Source organism: Sinohyriopsis cumingii, unplaced genomic scaffold (assembly GCF_028554795.1).
Source record: "Sinohyriopsis cumingii isolate HCF-2022 unplaced genomic scaffold, ASM2855479v2 utg002530l, whole genome shotgun sequence".
Taxonomy (NCBI): domain Eukaryota; kingdom Metazoa; phylum Mollusca; class Bivalvia; order Unionida; family Unionidae; genus Sinohyriopsis; species Sinohyriopsis cumingii.
The window spans coordinates 3,408-20,444 of NW_028316239.1; the positions used below are offsets into that span (position 1 = coordinate 3,408).

Genomic DNA, 17,037 nt, shown 5'->3' on the forward strand with positions numbered 1-17,037 from the left:
TATTCAAATCAACACATGATGACATACTCAAATCAACACATGATGACATATTCAAATCAACACATGATGACATACTCAAATCAACACATGATGACATACTCAAATCAACACATGATGACATATTCAAATCAACACATGATGCCATATTCAAATCAACACATGATGACATATTCAAATCAACACATGATGACATATTCAAATCAACACATGATGAAATATTCAAATCAACACATGATGACACCCCCTGCCAACCATAACCAAGACCTCATCTCAGTAAGTCAAACCAGTTTTCAGTAAGGTGTAACAAATTATCATGTGCTGCTACTATTAAGCTGGAAAACATGTATTTAACAGTCAAGTAGTGTGACCCAAGACTAATGCAGCATGGGTAAACATTGTGTTCAGCTCAAAAGTTTGTATGGTCTGTATGAAACTGAATTACCTCCAGTACAGTTTCCCAAATTGCAATTCCAAACCCTATGTAGCTGAATGGCTTCCTGATATCTCTCATCTTGACATAATCCTTAAAACAAAGAATTTGTGTGCGCCATGGCAACATCAGTCATGTGACATATTCAAATCAACACACAATGTCCACTAAACAAAATGTTTGCCCTTTCTGACTTTTCCCCCCAAAATCTGAATATTCTTTTGTACTCTTCTGTACTATTAAAACTTTTCAAGAGGTTTACTGTCCCTTCTGTCCCAACGTAACACTTGTTGGACACCATTTATAAGGAAGAAAAGCAACAGCTTGATCATGCAGACGATTTGCATCACAAGATGCATGGCAGCACAAAATACCTAAAACTAATCCAAAACTCTATGAAAAAGTTCAAACTGAGAAATATAAGGATTCGTTATCTTAGAGAATGAGGGACAGAATGACTGAAGCATGTTGGTAGGAATGTTTCTGGATGAAATAGATAAACAGACAGTCAGACAAACAGACAGATAGATAGGCAAATATAAATGAATGCACAGATATATAAACTGAGGTTATGAGAATGGAAAACAACCAGCTAAAAAATGGAAGGAAAGAGGAAGAGAAACAACTATACTGCTCCATAAATATCTAAATGGGCAAATAATGCGTAAACTGATTCATAGGTGCATATAAATCGAACTAAAATCACCCTGCACAAAATGTAGTCAAACAATATATGTACATAAATTTTTACATTGCTGAAACACTGGCTTCATGTATACGAACCATCAGCATTCTGAAACAATCTGAACTCTTCAAACAAATTTTCACAATCTGAATGAAGCCACTGATTACAAGAGTGACAAAGAAAAAAAAAAGCAAACTGGAACACAATTCAAGTGACCAGAATCACCAGACAAGAATGTAGTTCTCGAGTGGACTGACGATCCCCACTGCTTCCCTCACAATGGCCTTTACGCCTTTTCAAAAGAAACAATATATTAAAGGAAAGAAAAAGAACAAGTTCATTGTACTGTATGTCTGTATGTTGTGCATTTTATTTGGTACACTCACAGGTGTTAGTATAGATACTGAGTTTTGGTGTTCAGTTTGTAATGTGTTGTTCTACAAGATCCTGTTAAACCCCTCTCTTTTGGATATTCCAAGTTGCCCTGTACTACCTCATGTTAGCCAATAGCATTGGCGTCCCACCTTCATTATACTCTACTTCAACGGGTCTAATCCCTGTCCCTTGTGTTGTTTGGTGATATGCGAAATCTTGTGCTATGTTTTGTTGTTAGGCTATGTCAGTGCAAGGTGCATGATTTTATTTTAGTATGTTAATACTCCTTTAGTAGTTCTCTTCCTCATGCCCTGGTGATGCTAGCCATCTATTGTCTTGGAAATCAGTTTCTGCTGAACCTTTCACATTTGATCATACAATATATTTTTTGGTTTTGCCATATAAATTGTTATCTTGTGTATATGGCTTGTTGCTAACATCTTGCTACTGAACATTCGTATTTTATCCCAAATTTTCTTTATAACCATATCTCTTTCAGTTTTTGTTCATTTACAATTTATGATCATATGTTTCTTGGAGTATACTCCTCATTTAAAGAAATATTTTTGTTATTAATAATATAAAATAAGCTTTTGTCCTGAACTATGTCTAATCAAACAGCTTTTGTTGCTGATATTTTGAATTTTTTAATTCTTCTCTATACGAAGTATCAACATTCAGCTATTATTAATGTACAAAGTGTATTCACTACATTTTTTTGGCTGAAAACATGAGTAACAAATACATAAACTGCCATTTCTGGGGTGATTCTGGCAAGAATATAACAGAAAATCAGGGCTAAAGATTTACATTGTGCAAAGCATTTTCATTGAAAACAAAAATAGTTGTCAGATGTAGTCACCTAAACCTAATGGAAATATATACATCATTTATACATTGTTTCAAAACAAATATTAACTTTTGTAACTCTTATCAATGACTGTTATGCACACTGTGTTGAAATGCACAACTGAGGATAGATCGTTTTTGGCAATATGCATTGTACAAGCATTTTAACCTACATATTTACAATCCATGAATATAGGTTCCACAACTGAGAAGAAAACCATGCTAGGCAATTCAATTGTTAATTTCCTTTATTAAAAGTGACTGTGAACAAAAATCAAATACATACATAAGGAACAGAAATGGCCATATTGTATCTATATAAGTTTCGTATGGATCTGAGTATGGGCCGAAAATGATTCTTACAGTATCAACCCATTTATGAAAATCTGAGTGTTTGTGTTTGTATTTTTGGGCATGTTTAACATAGCTTTAACAATTTTCCAGTCATATCACTACAATGTCTGCAGTGTGACAGTCGATAGTAATGTCTAGTAGTGGGGCATCATGTCACAGACATGTAGCATCATGTCCCATCCAGTCACATTATCCTGACAACAGGCCGACCAGTCCTAACACTAACCTCTTAGCGATGCTGAGCATCAAGCGAGGCAGCTGCTAGCACCATTTTTTATAAGTCTCAGGTATGACTCAGCCGGGGTTGGAACCTGTGACCTCCTGCATTAGAGGTCGATGCTCTAACCACTAGGTTACTGGAACGCTCTATGAAAATCAGAACTCTTGCCATTTGTGTTTAAACTTTTATTGACACCTACTAAGGTACATGTGCCGTTATTACTAACTACATAAAATAAGATAAAATATGTCCAAAATATCCATTAAAGTATAAGTTTATGATAACTCAAATATGCTGATTAAAAATGACGTCTATAAAGAAGTAAAATATGGATAAATGCACAAATTAATATACATGTTTAAAAACTGGCAGTACTGCGCAAGAGTCAAAGAGGACTAGTGACAAATAATTCATATTTACTACTGTACAGTGTATAACTATGCATATATGATCAAAGATGGACAAATAATACATATTTACTACTGTGAAGTGTTTAACTATGCATATATGATCTAAGATGATTAGTGACAAATAATATATATTTACTACTGTGAAGTGTTTAACTATGCATATATGATCTAAGATGATTAGTGACAAATAATACATATTTACTACTCTGAAGTGTTTAACTAAGCATATATGATCTAAGATGGACAAATAATACATATTTACTACTGTGAAGTGTTTATGTGTATATATGATCAAAAATGATTAGTGACAAATAATACATATTTACTACTGTAAAGTGTTTAACTATGCATATATGATCTAAGATGGACAAATAATACATATTTACTACTGTAAAGTGTTTAACTATGCATATATGATCTAAGATGGACAAATAATACATATTTACTACTGTAAAGTGTTTAACTATGCATATATGATCTAAGATGGACAAATAATACATATTTACTACTGTAAAGTGTTTAACTATGCATATATGATCTAAAATGGACAAATAATACATATTTACTACTGTGAAGTGTTTATGTATATATGATCAAAGATGATTAGTGACAAATAATACATATTTACTACTGTAAAGTGTTTAACTATGCAAATATGATCAAAGATAATTAGTGACAAATAATACATATTTAATACTGTACAGTGTTTAACCATAGTGTTTAACCATGCATATATGATCAAAGATGATTAGTGACAAATAATACATATTTACTACTGTACAGTGTTTAACTATGCATATATTACATGCAAATATTTGAACACTAATAATAATCCACTTTACATATTTCTAATATACAAGTCCAAACTGGAGCCAAAGACAAAAACTAGATAAAGCCAGTGCATGTAGAAAAATTTCAATGTACAGGGCTTTCAGTGATACATAGACCCTGACACAGGTATTTTAACCAAATCTGCATTTTGTTTGCATTTCATTTGTTCTTCATTTACATCTGAAATGCAATTGAAATTTAATTTCTGTGCATATTATTTGCAACTGCATCTTGTTTCATCTCATCATTATTTCATTTATGGTCTCAGAAATGAAAAATGAGTTATTTAATGTTTCTATTCATCACTTCCTCTTGATTCCATTCGTTTGGAACAAGATGGAAATGTGTTTATCAAAGTCAGATATTACATTTTCAAAACTGTAAAAGGGAGGAAAGTATTACTTTGGTATGCTGTCTTCATTAAAAGTGTTTTTTAATAAAATAGCAAATATATAAAATAAAAATGAGAGCATCAAATGCATGATAATTAAAAGTCTTATCACAATGGATAAAGAGCTGTTTATTTATCAGTGAAAGTAATCAGTCCTGGTTTATCATGTGAAAGAGCTTTTAACCATTGAAATTAGGCAGTAGCCTGAAAAAAATTTATTTTCAAATTCATTCAAGAAATTCATTTCCATTTCTTAAAATATATATACAAGATTTCATTTGCATACAATCTGCATTTTCATCTGCATTTAAAAAGTAGAGGAAAGATCACTCCTCATTTTGTAAGAATAATTGATATTTACTACTTCTTGGTGATGCCAGTGGAACACTGGCCAACCATACTACTAGCCATGTATGAAGCAATGTAGCTCTCTAAGTTCAAACAAACAAAACTTAGAATAACTGGCAGTTGTGACATGTTGAAATTCTTTATAGTTCTACTTAATTTTATTACACTGAAAGGCCTTAAGCCACCACTACAAGCATAATTAGTAGAATTACCAATAATGTAGTTTTCAGGTAGGTAATGACTACCAACATCTGTATTAGTGTTTCTTCAAAACAATAGAATGTTCAGTAGTTTTGATGTTTTAATTCTGCCTATAATTTATATTGCACTTCAATTAATACTGCACAGGATTTACTAAAAAATATCCCCTGGAATCCTAAAATATTGCACAATTTTGCCAGAATAACTATATACAAAATATATTCTAAACAAAAATTAAAAAGTACTTGGAACTTTAAATAACCAAGTTCCCTGCCTGTAGTCATAACACTCACATAATTACACATACCACTGACAAATGAAATGCAAGAAAATAAAATGAAATTAAATAATATATTAAGACCCAAAACTTCAAATTTTTTACTAATTATCATGATTTTGGCCTGTTCAGCATGATGATTACAGTGGTCTCCCTCTTGAACGGTCACCCCCTTATTGGTGGCCATCCACTTTTTATGAACAGAATCCCTTGACACTGACAAGTTTGTGCTCAAAATTACCCATCTAGAATGGCTATCCCTCTAATGCAACCAGCAGCCAGCATATTAGTACAAAATATAAAACGTTCCCCTCAAAAGTGGCCACATTTTATTTTAAATGTGTCCAGAACCAATAATTAATTCATATGGTAAGTTAAATAATCTGATTATCTCTACCGATACCCGTCTCCTGATGTCAGGTTTCTATTACTGAAAGAAGCATTGGCTATAGGACATGTAAGACCAAGATATTATACCATTATCTACAAAAGCCAATGTTTACAGGAAATGGGCTCAACATTGTTGTGATACAGTTCTGGACTTCACACAGCTGCTGAGTTCTTATCTTGGATGATTACAACCGACACAGTGGTCAAGATCATATCATGGTCAGCATAGGCTAAATATTGATTCTATGGATTAACAGACCTAGAGATATTAACCTTGCACTTATCAGGCTAGCAGACAAAATCCCCAAAAATCACATCAGTACATTTATCACTTCCTTTCTAAAGAAGGCATTTTGTCCACTTTACAAAAGTTTCATCTACATAATTAAATTGCAGTACTGTACATTAGCAGCATAGGAATAAATCATTACAAAACTTTAACATGTCATCACATAAACAAAGACTTATTAACTTAGAAAAAATTAAAATTATTCGACTCAATGACATTAGGGAAGGGGGGGATTTGCTGAACAGTTTTATGCTGAAAGCACTCGAATAAACAATGTCATAACTGATAAGGAGAAAATTCAGTAGGTGTGGGAAAATGGAGCAAATGGAAAGAGAATTTTTTATGAACCAAGATTTAAATGATGTTTTTGAATGGTTTTTCAATGTGCATGACAACAATACCTCACTCACAATTCATGCTTACATCAAGGATAAGAATTATTAATGTATGTTATGTTTGAATAATTAACACTACTTCGAAACGAAGAGGTGTGCTTTGATGTATGCAGCTTTCTTAATATGTACTTTATATATACTTCTCGAAACATTTTTAATCCCCCTCTGGAAAGGCCACCCATCTTATAAGGCAACACTCTCTGCATATTGTGGGTGGCCATGTAAGACGGGGAGCACTATACTAAAACTTTACCACAGTACTTGCTACAATAGCAGACATTAATTCACAGTTTTTCTTTAAATTCTATTACACTAATAGACGTGTTAGGTGCCAGGGAAATATCAGCATATACATAAGACTGTAAATCAACATTACTCACTGTAGTCATATTATCCTGTAATAAATTGATGCTAAGGAGGATTTCATTTTGTCCTTTTTTTTTTCTAAATACATCACCGTAAAAAGTAACTAAATACATCACTGTAAAAAGTAAATAAAAACAAACAGGCATGACATTAATTCAAAAGGAAAAGGAAACCATATAGACTTGATCACTTCTGTATTTTCATTTTAATATCCTGCCAGGTTTGTACTGCCTTGGTGCAAATTAGATTCTCATGATGTTTGCTTCCTCAAAATACTGTTGTGGTCCATTTACTGTGCATATGATCAATTTATGCCCATATCTGGAAGAAAAGTGATTTGAAATTATAGGTTGTCTAGGTAGCATTACAGCTACACAACTGATGACAGAAATGTGTTATGTTCAGTCTTTTAAAGATAAAACGTTTTGTGAAGACATAAAACTTATAATCAACTTAATCAGTATTGAATTTGTCTAGAAGAAGGTTTTCATGATAATTATAGATAACTGACCAAAAGGAGATTCATAAAGTTGTTTCACCCCAAAGTTTAATCTCAATAACAGGTCAAATAAATTGGTATGAATACAATAAGAATTTCATCCTGTTTGTGTTCCAAACAAAATGTTAGAGTGCAAAACACAAAATGATCTTGTAAATCCGTTAAACATCATTACATTTTCTTAAATCTAGGGCAACGTTTTTACAAATTAGTAATGGACCAAATTTATAATCTCTTGCATTCCTGGTCTAACCTGTAAGTCATACTTTTGCAAATACAGATTCCACACTAATTTTGCCAAAAGTACATCTGTGATGTAGGGTGTGAATGATATGGAGTCAATAATCATAAACTAATTGCTTTTATACTTCACACACTTAAGAAAGATATAAAATACTGAACAAACTTCACATCTGACATGATTTATGTTTGCAAAACTTTGTATGCCATCACCAGTCTACCACAAACTAAAAAATCAAAGTCCAAAAAGTTAAAAAGTTTACAACCAAAATTGAAAAATTTGTCCTAAAAGTTCTATTGCAAGTCCAAAAGTAAAAATTGTTCCTAATGAATTCCAGTTATGTTTGAATGAATTCCAGTACTGAATGTGCTAATAGTCTTGATGTATCACAATGATATAATCCAAAATGGCCTTGACTGAATTCACAATAATCACAAAATAGTGATTTAGTCTGAAAATATTGAGCACTTTTTAATTCCAGTGAATAATTTAAATAAATCCTCACAAATTAAAGACTGATTGCAACAATATGACATATTCTACTTTTGATGTTAAGACAGGAATGAGTAATTCTGATATAATCAACATTATTATAAAAACCTAGGTCACAATTTAAGAACCTGGATGAGGGTCAAAAGTTAATTTCCAGAACATTCTAAGACATGAACAATCTCATATAGATCCTCACAACTATGTCATCTTTAAGGACATTTTTATCAAACTGTAAACAGAATTTGTTTCTAGAAAATTCTAAGGTGAGAACCAAGGCTGTATCCAGAACTCACATCATTCTCACTAAATGGCTGTGATCTGGTATTAGGCCAAGTGTAACAAATGTGCAATACCTCTAGTGTGATCTAGAGTGTGGTGTTTATAATTTTCTTAATGCATGTCATCCATAATTTATTGGGTTTTTCCTGGTCACCAACTATAAATTCCTTGTATGAGTAAAGAAAAAGATCACATTCCTGGCCCTTAGCTAGCAATTTACCCTTAACTCCCTAAATACCCACACAGACCGTTCCTCAGTTATGCGTTTAGTATTTGATATTTTGGCAATTTAAACATTTCACCCACAGGAAAGGGTCGTGCAAGGAATGGCTGCCACAGATTTTTCATTGATACACTCATGAGCTTCTTTAGCAAATAACTGAGGCTATTTCCGAATTGTACCTGGGTGGTTGTTTTTGTGGAATATTCACAACTGCCTCTCGAATGTTCTCTTCTGATCTCAGGCATCCCTGGCAAGTGTTCGATAGTCTCAGCTGTTGCTTCTGTGGCTTTAGCCATCCTTACAAATGGTCCCAGTTTCTGTGGTTTTCTGCGGTTTCACGTGGGTTTGAGTATAGGTACAAACTTTTGTTCAAGACCCATTGAGGTCTTCTCATGCAATCTGTTTTGGCTTATCATGGTACACCCTTAACACTAATGCAGCTGGCTGTAACATCACGGATCAGTTCATTGTTCACAGGCAGCTCTTTTTTGTTGTGTCAGTCAGCAAACTCTGCTATGGTACAATTGACAGGTTTTGACATCATGCATATTACAAACTCTGCTATGGTACAATTGACAGGTTTTGACATCGTGCATATTACAAACTCTGCTATGGTACAATTGACAGGTTTTGACACCGTGCCTATTATCATGGTCATGATCCATCTGGAGACCACTCTAAAGAGATGATTAAGAAAACCATATTGTTCCTGGTTAACCTCTGCAAACATATTCCAAAATTTATCTCACCAGTGGTCAGCAACACACCTAGTCAATCAATTTTTGCAAGGCCAACAGTGTCAACCCACAAAAAATATCATGTTAGTTGTCCCTGATCAATTTATGCATGTTTACCTATCATTGTCACATAGCTCATGTCTGTGTGTGTGTGTGTGTGTGTGTGTGTGTGTGTGTGCTGGCTCCAGGAAAATATTCTTAGGGATGGTCAAGCATCACATCATTATCTTCCAGATCAAGGTTGTCAATGGCAGGGACTTAACTGATTGAGGAAAAGACCTCAGTGGTGGACAATGATGACATCTATGATGATGCAGGTGCTTCTGTGAAATCCTGAATACATCATAACAAGGTTGATCATCTACAAAAGTTGCAATCAAGCACTATCGATCCCAAATCAACTATAGCACAATCAGATTAAGGAACAGCTGAGTTTACTCAGATCCTGCAAGGCCAATAAGCAATGCACAAACCATGTTTGGAAACCTATCACCATGCTTGTATGCCTCAGGCTCCACTGATGCAGAGAAGTCAATGACAGTACATGTACAATCATTTCCCTTTAGTGATGCCATGTTGAATGTAAATTATTGTACAACTTATCACGATCCTTTCATACTGTGTGTGATGCAGCATGAAAACAATAACTGCAAATCCAGCATTCAATGGCCAAGTCCAAATTGCTGGAAATTGCATCTGATGTCAGCTGAAGATGCTTCATACTTCACGGTCTAACAAAAAAACAACTTGACAGTGACAGCTGCCGCATTAAGAAAGCTACCTGTGACACTGTGGAATAAATATCCTGGTGAAAAGCATAGCCCAGTATACAACCACCATGGGCCTGGAACATGGATATGCCATAACCAACCATCACCCAGAGGTTAACCTATAAACCACACAGATACTGCATGTTACTGACAATATCTCACATATAAAACATCAAGCAATATCCATGTGCATCAATGTGCTGACATGAATCTCATCCATGACTTTAATGCGAATACTGGAAGACCTAAAAAATAACTAGATGGATCATCAAAAGGCATTATGAGACCAAGATTGCATTTGGTGGTTGCTAGCATGGTATGATCTATCAATATATTTATGATTTTGGATCAAATCAATATTCAGGTAAAGCCAACAGACTACCATCCAGTGTTGGAACCTTGACATCACACAGCCTCCTAGTAGGGCATTTGTGCAAGATGAATTATAAGTTGTTCCCACAAAAACACTATTGCCACCAAGATTTATTTTGGAATCCATACATGCTCATATGCACTAGTGATAACATCATGAAAAATCCACAGCAAGGTAAAGAAGGCATCAATAGGTGGCAATAGAGTACCCAGCAGGAAGAAACTCACTTTGTACAATATTATACAACCAGGCAACATGTCTTTGCACTAATAAGATTGGCTGTACATTTGAATTTGTGCTGCTCATGTAAGCACTTCACATACATGTCGTTTGGCACTCAGCATTAAGAAGCTGTGTTATAAATGGTTGGACTGGTGCTAGACTTCACTATAAACCACCACAATGCAGACGTCATAGTGATATGACTAAAATTGCTAAAACTACATTACAAATCTAAATCTCACACACACGCACACAATACTAATGAACCTTGTGTGTGTGTGTGTGATTTGGATTTTTAACATATCTTTAACAATTTTTCAGTCATATCGCTATGATGCCTACAGTGTGGCAGTTTATACAATTGTGTAGCACTAGGGCATCATGCCACAGACATGTAGCATTATGTCCCACCCAGTCACATTATCCTGACACCAAGCCTACCAATCCTAACACTAACCTCTTAATGCTGAGCGCCAAGCAAGGCATGAGTTAGCACCATTTTTATAAGTCTTTGGTATGACTTGGCTGGGGACTGAACCCACGACCTCCTGCATCACTAGGCCACTGGAGCAGTTGGTAAATAAACTTTGCATGCCTTAACAAAAATATTGCGTGAAAGAAATGTAATGTCTTCAATGTGTATGTATTTATCTGTGTATGACTTGATGTTTCCATGGATTGTGTTGGAAACTGTTTTGTCAGGGAAAGATTTAGTGTGCAAATAGAAGTCATTACTACTGTACACGACACACTATGCCTATTTGGATCTGATAGCAAGGATACCAATCTTTCTGGTTATGTTAACTCTGGTAATGACAATGTCACATCTATGATACCAACAACTGAAGATGTCTGTGAAATTAGTGATTGCCAGGAAGCAATTGATTTTTATTCTTTAATTGAGAATGATAAGGAGTGCAGTGACGAAATTTATCAAATATTTTTTGTAATTCATGTTTATAAAATAACCCCTATTTTGCATTAATACAATTTTCAGTCAATAACACTGATTAATAAGCAAGTACATATAGTAGTATATCTATACTGATACTTGCAACAGACGGTAAAACCTGTTTACTACGTCTCCACCAACATCAATATGGATACAAACATAAACATTTTTAAAAATAAACTATGAATCAGGATACAACATTTCTTGGTTAAACTGTTATAAAATCCAGTCCCATAAGAAATATTATAAACAATCTTTACAACAAGCCTCTTACTGTAATGCTAAACTGTACTGTTGTTGAATAATGACTGAAATAGGACCATTTAAGATCAAGGAGGGAAGTGATTTGCTGTTATAATCAAACATAATACTCCTGATTTGCAGTGTAAAGCCAAAGATAGCACAGGTTTCCATGAATATAGGGCTTATGTACTTTGTGCTCTGTATTTTCAAGAATGACTCAACTGGGATCACTTTTTAACCATTAAATCAAATGGTTTACTTCAAAATATAACTGAGGCATTTTACATCTGCTAAATTTTTCATCTCAAACACATTTTCGTGGTAAATACATGTATCTGTATTATTTCTAGTCTAAATGAAAGCTTCTTTACGCATTTTACTGTCGGTAAAAAATCAGTCCCATCTGAATCTTTCCAAAACTATAGTATTTTCATGTAAGTGTATTAGCAAGAAACTAAGTATCAGGATACAAATGGAATCTAGCAGAGAAATTCTAGAAATTATGCTTCTATGTGCGAATTTTTTATGGAATGACTATTATGGATATCATGAGAATGGATGGTGAGAACATGTACTCTAAACCATTTACACTTTTCAGTTCCCAATTTTCTTATAATGTACATATATGTACTAATGCATGGTTATCTGCCCCCCCCCCATAAAAATATTAAAATATGTAATCACTGCTTTAAATATTTTAAAAAAAATATATACATTATTAAACTTTGGCAATTGCAATTATGAAGCCCATAAATTCCTGCTCCCCCTACCTTTTTGTATAATTAAGGGGAAACAGGTAAACTAGTTTTCTAAGTCAAATGACATGTCAGGATATTGAATGTTAAATAACATGATGGCAGTTTGTAGATCTCAATAATTGTGTTACAGTGGGTTTTCCTGGATGTGGTCTTGAACTAAAGTAAAAAAGCAAAAATCATTGTTTTCTTATCATGTGTATTATGACCATGATATGTGACCTTTAGACACCAAAATGTTTAGGTTTCTTTTTCACCCTGAGTGTATGCCATCCAAAAAGTCTGGTCAAAGAAACTGCTCAGGAACAAACAACATTCTCCAAAACCCGATTTCTTAAAGCCACAATGACCTTGACCTTGGGCCTATCCACCCCTCCCCATCAATAAGCCTCAACCAAATCTTGAAGGCGAGCCCTCCACAAACTTTGATCAAGGTAGCTGGTCTAGAAGTAAAGTTATTATGCAAAAAAATATTTTTGTGTCATATTAACCTTGACCTTTGACCCCAAACCAGTAGGTTTCTTACTTACCAAACATACACGTCACTCATAAACTTTGGTGAAAATATACAGCTGATACCTGAAATTTGTGTGAAGAAACAATTCTTCTTTCTTCTGTCAATGTGACCTTGACCTGAGACCTTTTGACTGCCAAATAAGCAAATTCCTTACCGAGGAGCAAGCCATCTTCAAAATTTGCTCCAGGTCTGTGATGTAAAACTACAGCTATTGTATGCAAATAATTTATCTTTTCTGGGAGGTCAGTGTAACTGTGACCTTTGATCCCAAAATTGATAGACTTCTTCCTTACCCCAAATGTAAGCCACTCACAATTTAACAAAGTCTGGTATCCGTAGATGGTGAGAACTATATTGTGCAGAAATGAAATTTGTAACTGATATATAGATGGATGGATGTCATAACATAATAAATTACATCTTATGGCAGGCATATAAAACGGAAAAAAAATTTAGAACTGTGTTCATAGCACACAGACACCCAACCTGAAGCCTGAAAAAGACCTCAATGTTTATGGCATGCATACAGAGCAGAAAGGAGAGAAAACTAGAAATATGTTCATAGAACACATACACCCAACCTTAAGCTGAAAGAGACCTCAATGCTAAACCTAAGGTGTGACATACTGACATGGTAACATTATATGCCGTACCACTCATGTGGTGGGTGTTATGTACATTTAATTGATATTGTGTGCATGACCTTTGTCTGTGATGGAGGACAGAATTCTGGCCTACTTGACTATTGCCACTTTCCTTGAAGATGTTAACAGGAATTTAAGTTCAAGTCCAAGCCTTGATTATGATCTTAGAAGGTTCTGGAAGTGAAGTTGTTTACAATTTGATGTATTTTCCATTTAAGATGCTGGAGTTTCTTTCACCAAAAATTCTATCATGATATAGGTCAAGTTGGGATGTGTATAAAAAGAATTTTATCAACTAAGTCCTCATTTCTATTTTAAAATCAGTCTGTGGAGTAATTTACAGTTGTGTTCAGATAGAATTCTAGAGGAAGTATTTTAGTCATTCATTGATTTTACTGAAGTGCTCATTGACTGGATTAACACTAACTTGAGATTACTGCAAATTCATTTACTGACATGTTGGATTACATCATTGTAGCACATCAGGGAATTCAGGACCATTGGAATTCATTTGGGATATTCAATACTTTTGGACTTGTAATAGAACATTTAGGATTTTTTGGGACTTAATTCACACAATATTGTAAGTTCCTTTCAAATTTTTACTTTGTAACTTAGATAATTAAATTACTTATTGACTTTGCTAAACTTTACTGCTTTTGCTTCTTTCTATAACTTAGTTTAAGACAAAAAAGGATCACATTTATCCAGGTAATAATCACATCTCATTGTGAACAGTACTAACCCAGACCTACTACTATATAATGGATTAATGCTGTTTGCTAAAATCACAGATCCTGATATGCTAGTCACTAGATATGGATCTATTTTCTTTTTGTTACTGTTTGATGGAAATGATAACCAAGTTTAAAAGTTGTGATGACAAACCTTCAGAGTGTTGTCCCAGCTGCCAGTACAGAGAGCAGTGCCATCTGGTGAGACTCCCAGGCAGCTGACCCTGTTTTCATGTGCATATATTATAGTTACACGTTCTCCTTTTAATACATCCCAGATGTTCACTGTATAGTCATTATAGCCACCAAATAAAAGACGCCCTACAAAACAAAACAACAACAAAAAATGGTCAAACTGCAATTTGACAAACAGACTCCAGTCTTATAAGCATCGGTTATTGAATTGTCCTGAATAATATCTGTGGCCCAATTATTATGTTACCTCAGACAATGTAATTATTTTTCAATACAATTTCAATCACATACAGTAGAACCTGTCTTGAACAACCACCCCTTCTGCCAAATAATAAAAGTTTCTCAAGACTGGTGGTCTCTCATTACAGGTCATAACATTATATATGAATAAATCCATACACTGAGAATCTGGTGTCCCAAGACAGGTGGTCTCTCTAGACAGGTTTAACTGTATGATATATTTTAAACCAATAAATAAAATATTTTTTGTAACACCATCAATTAAATATAAAGCAAAACATAATGTTACACACACAACAATATATATATATATATATATATATATATATATATATATATATATATATATATATATATATATATATATATATATATAAACACACATACACACCACAAACATTAAAATAACATGGCATATGGCATTTAAAGTGTTGGTATAATGCAAACTGATATACTAATACTATTGGTATAGTTGGTACATATATCTCAAATTGTGATCCACCCATGGCACAATAATACAAATATATAAACATTCTTTCAACTACAGGCCTATAGATCAGTGATGAATTTTTCTATACATTCATTAATCATAAATAACATATATGAAAATAACAATAAAAAAGGTATTAATAGTCCCTGTTTTCTAAATGAAATTAAAATGGTAAACAATTTCATCCAAATCCTTTCTTTTTTCCATTCCTCTCTCCCCTCTTGGGCATAAGGTTTAAAATAAGCAAACATATGGAGTGAGAGAGAAAAACATTGCATTGGATGAAAACATTAAAACTGAACTTGCACCAAGTAACCTACAGTAATCTGGTTCATTGTAATGGTATGTTTATGCTTTCCTTGGAATCTATCTACAGTGTTAATAATATCAATGATACAAAGTTGCAATAGCCAGTTGACACTAGGCCTACATGTTAAATTTGTCGGTTATGAGGCACACATACTATAGCGTATTTAATGTTTTGTTGAAGTTTCTTAAACCTATTATAATGTTCTAAAAATCGATTATTAATTATTAAATATAAAAGTGTCCAAATGGTACCCACCCTCTGGATTATCGTAGCTAGATATGGACAAAAATCCATGAAAATATGAACACTAGGGATTTTTGCTTGTGTCATATGATGATGTCTCTCAACCTATGAATGATGCTAAAGTTTAGTCAAACCATTCAAAGGAGGAGAGAGAGAGAGAAAATTGTAATGAAAAATTTATACATCTCGTGGCATATAATTGATACAGTGTACATATTACACATATAACCATTCCCTCAATAACTGGTGAACAACAGGGTCCAAAAACATCTACCAAATTATAAGTGAGGACACAAGTTACTGGGGGACCTAGAAAAACCTAGCAATGTGATGGAAATTGATGGGAGGCAAAAGTTGAAAAGAGAGTGGCAGGTTTACATTGTTGAATTCAGTAGTCGTCCTATTATATGGTCACCGCTGCTGCACCAGGATAGTGTCCATGAAAGATCGATGGCCTTTCCAGAGGGGGACTGTATTTGTGAGAAGGACAGTGTAAAGCTGGTATAGCATGCTCTGTTATAATCATGGTGTGGATCTTGAAATTTCATACATAAGTATTTTTGTCTTACACAAAAGAAAATTACTTTTTCTTCTTAAAATTTCAAAAAAGAACTCCAACTTCTACCCTTCTGCTCATGCATGAGCAAAATAACTAATGGAAAGAGATGTTTCTAAGACAACAAGGCATTAGGCTAATGGAAAATCTGTTGGAAGTCAATGTATTAGGATGTATTCAGAAATAGCCCCCAAAACATGTTTCCTACTCAAATTTCAGGCAAAAATGACAAAAACCTCCAGGGGTTAATGAGTTAAGCGGTGACTGCAATAACACGTGCACCCTTCATCAGATTAGGTGTATATATTCTTCAATGAAAATGAAGCCACATTCATCAACTAAGTCAGCACCAAACTTAAATAAAAACAATGGAATCTGATGGATTGTTGCATTTTCCAAAACAACTGCAACGCTTTTATCATCGTGTGAAAGTTTCCTTATGCAGGAAAAACGTTGACTCTTATGATTGCTACCAATGGTGGCACAAATGCAAATTAAATTTCCAATCTTT

At 34.0% G+C, this 17,037-nt stretch overlaps 1 protein-coding gene across 1 annotated transcript in view; it reads right to left on the reverse strand.

Annotated features, from left to right (window-relative positions):
• Window positions 1-3,083: 3,083 nt before the first annotated feature.
• The window catches only part of LOC149770176 (guanine nucleotide-binding protein subunit beta-5-like), a 99,236-nt gene continuing 85,282 nt past the window's right edge, over window positions 3,084-17,037 (reverse strand). Inside the window, exons 9-10 of the mRNA XM_089949278.1 lie at window positions 14,647-14,813; window positions 3,084-7,132 (exon numbers count right to left, since the gene is read on the reverse strand). Coding sequence (XP_089805404.1) covers window positions 7,121-7,132; window positions 14,647-14,813 — 179 coding nt within the window. The 3' untranslated portion in view covers window positions 3,084-7,120. The remainder of the gene's footprint in view (window positions 7,133-14,646; window positions 14,814-17,037) is intronic.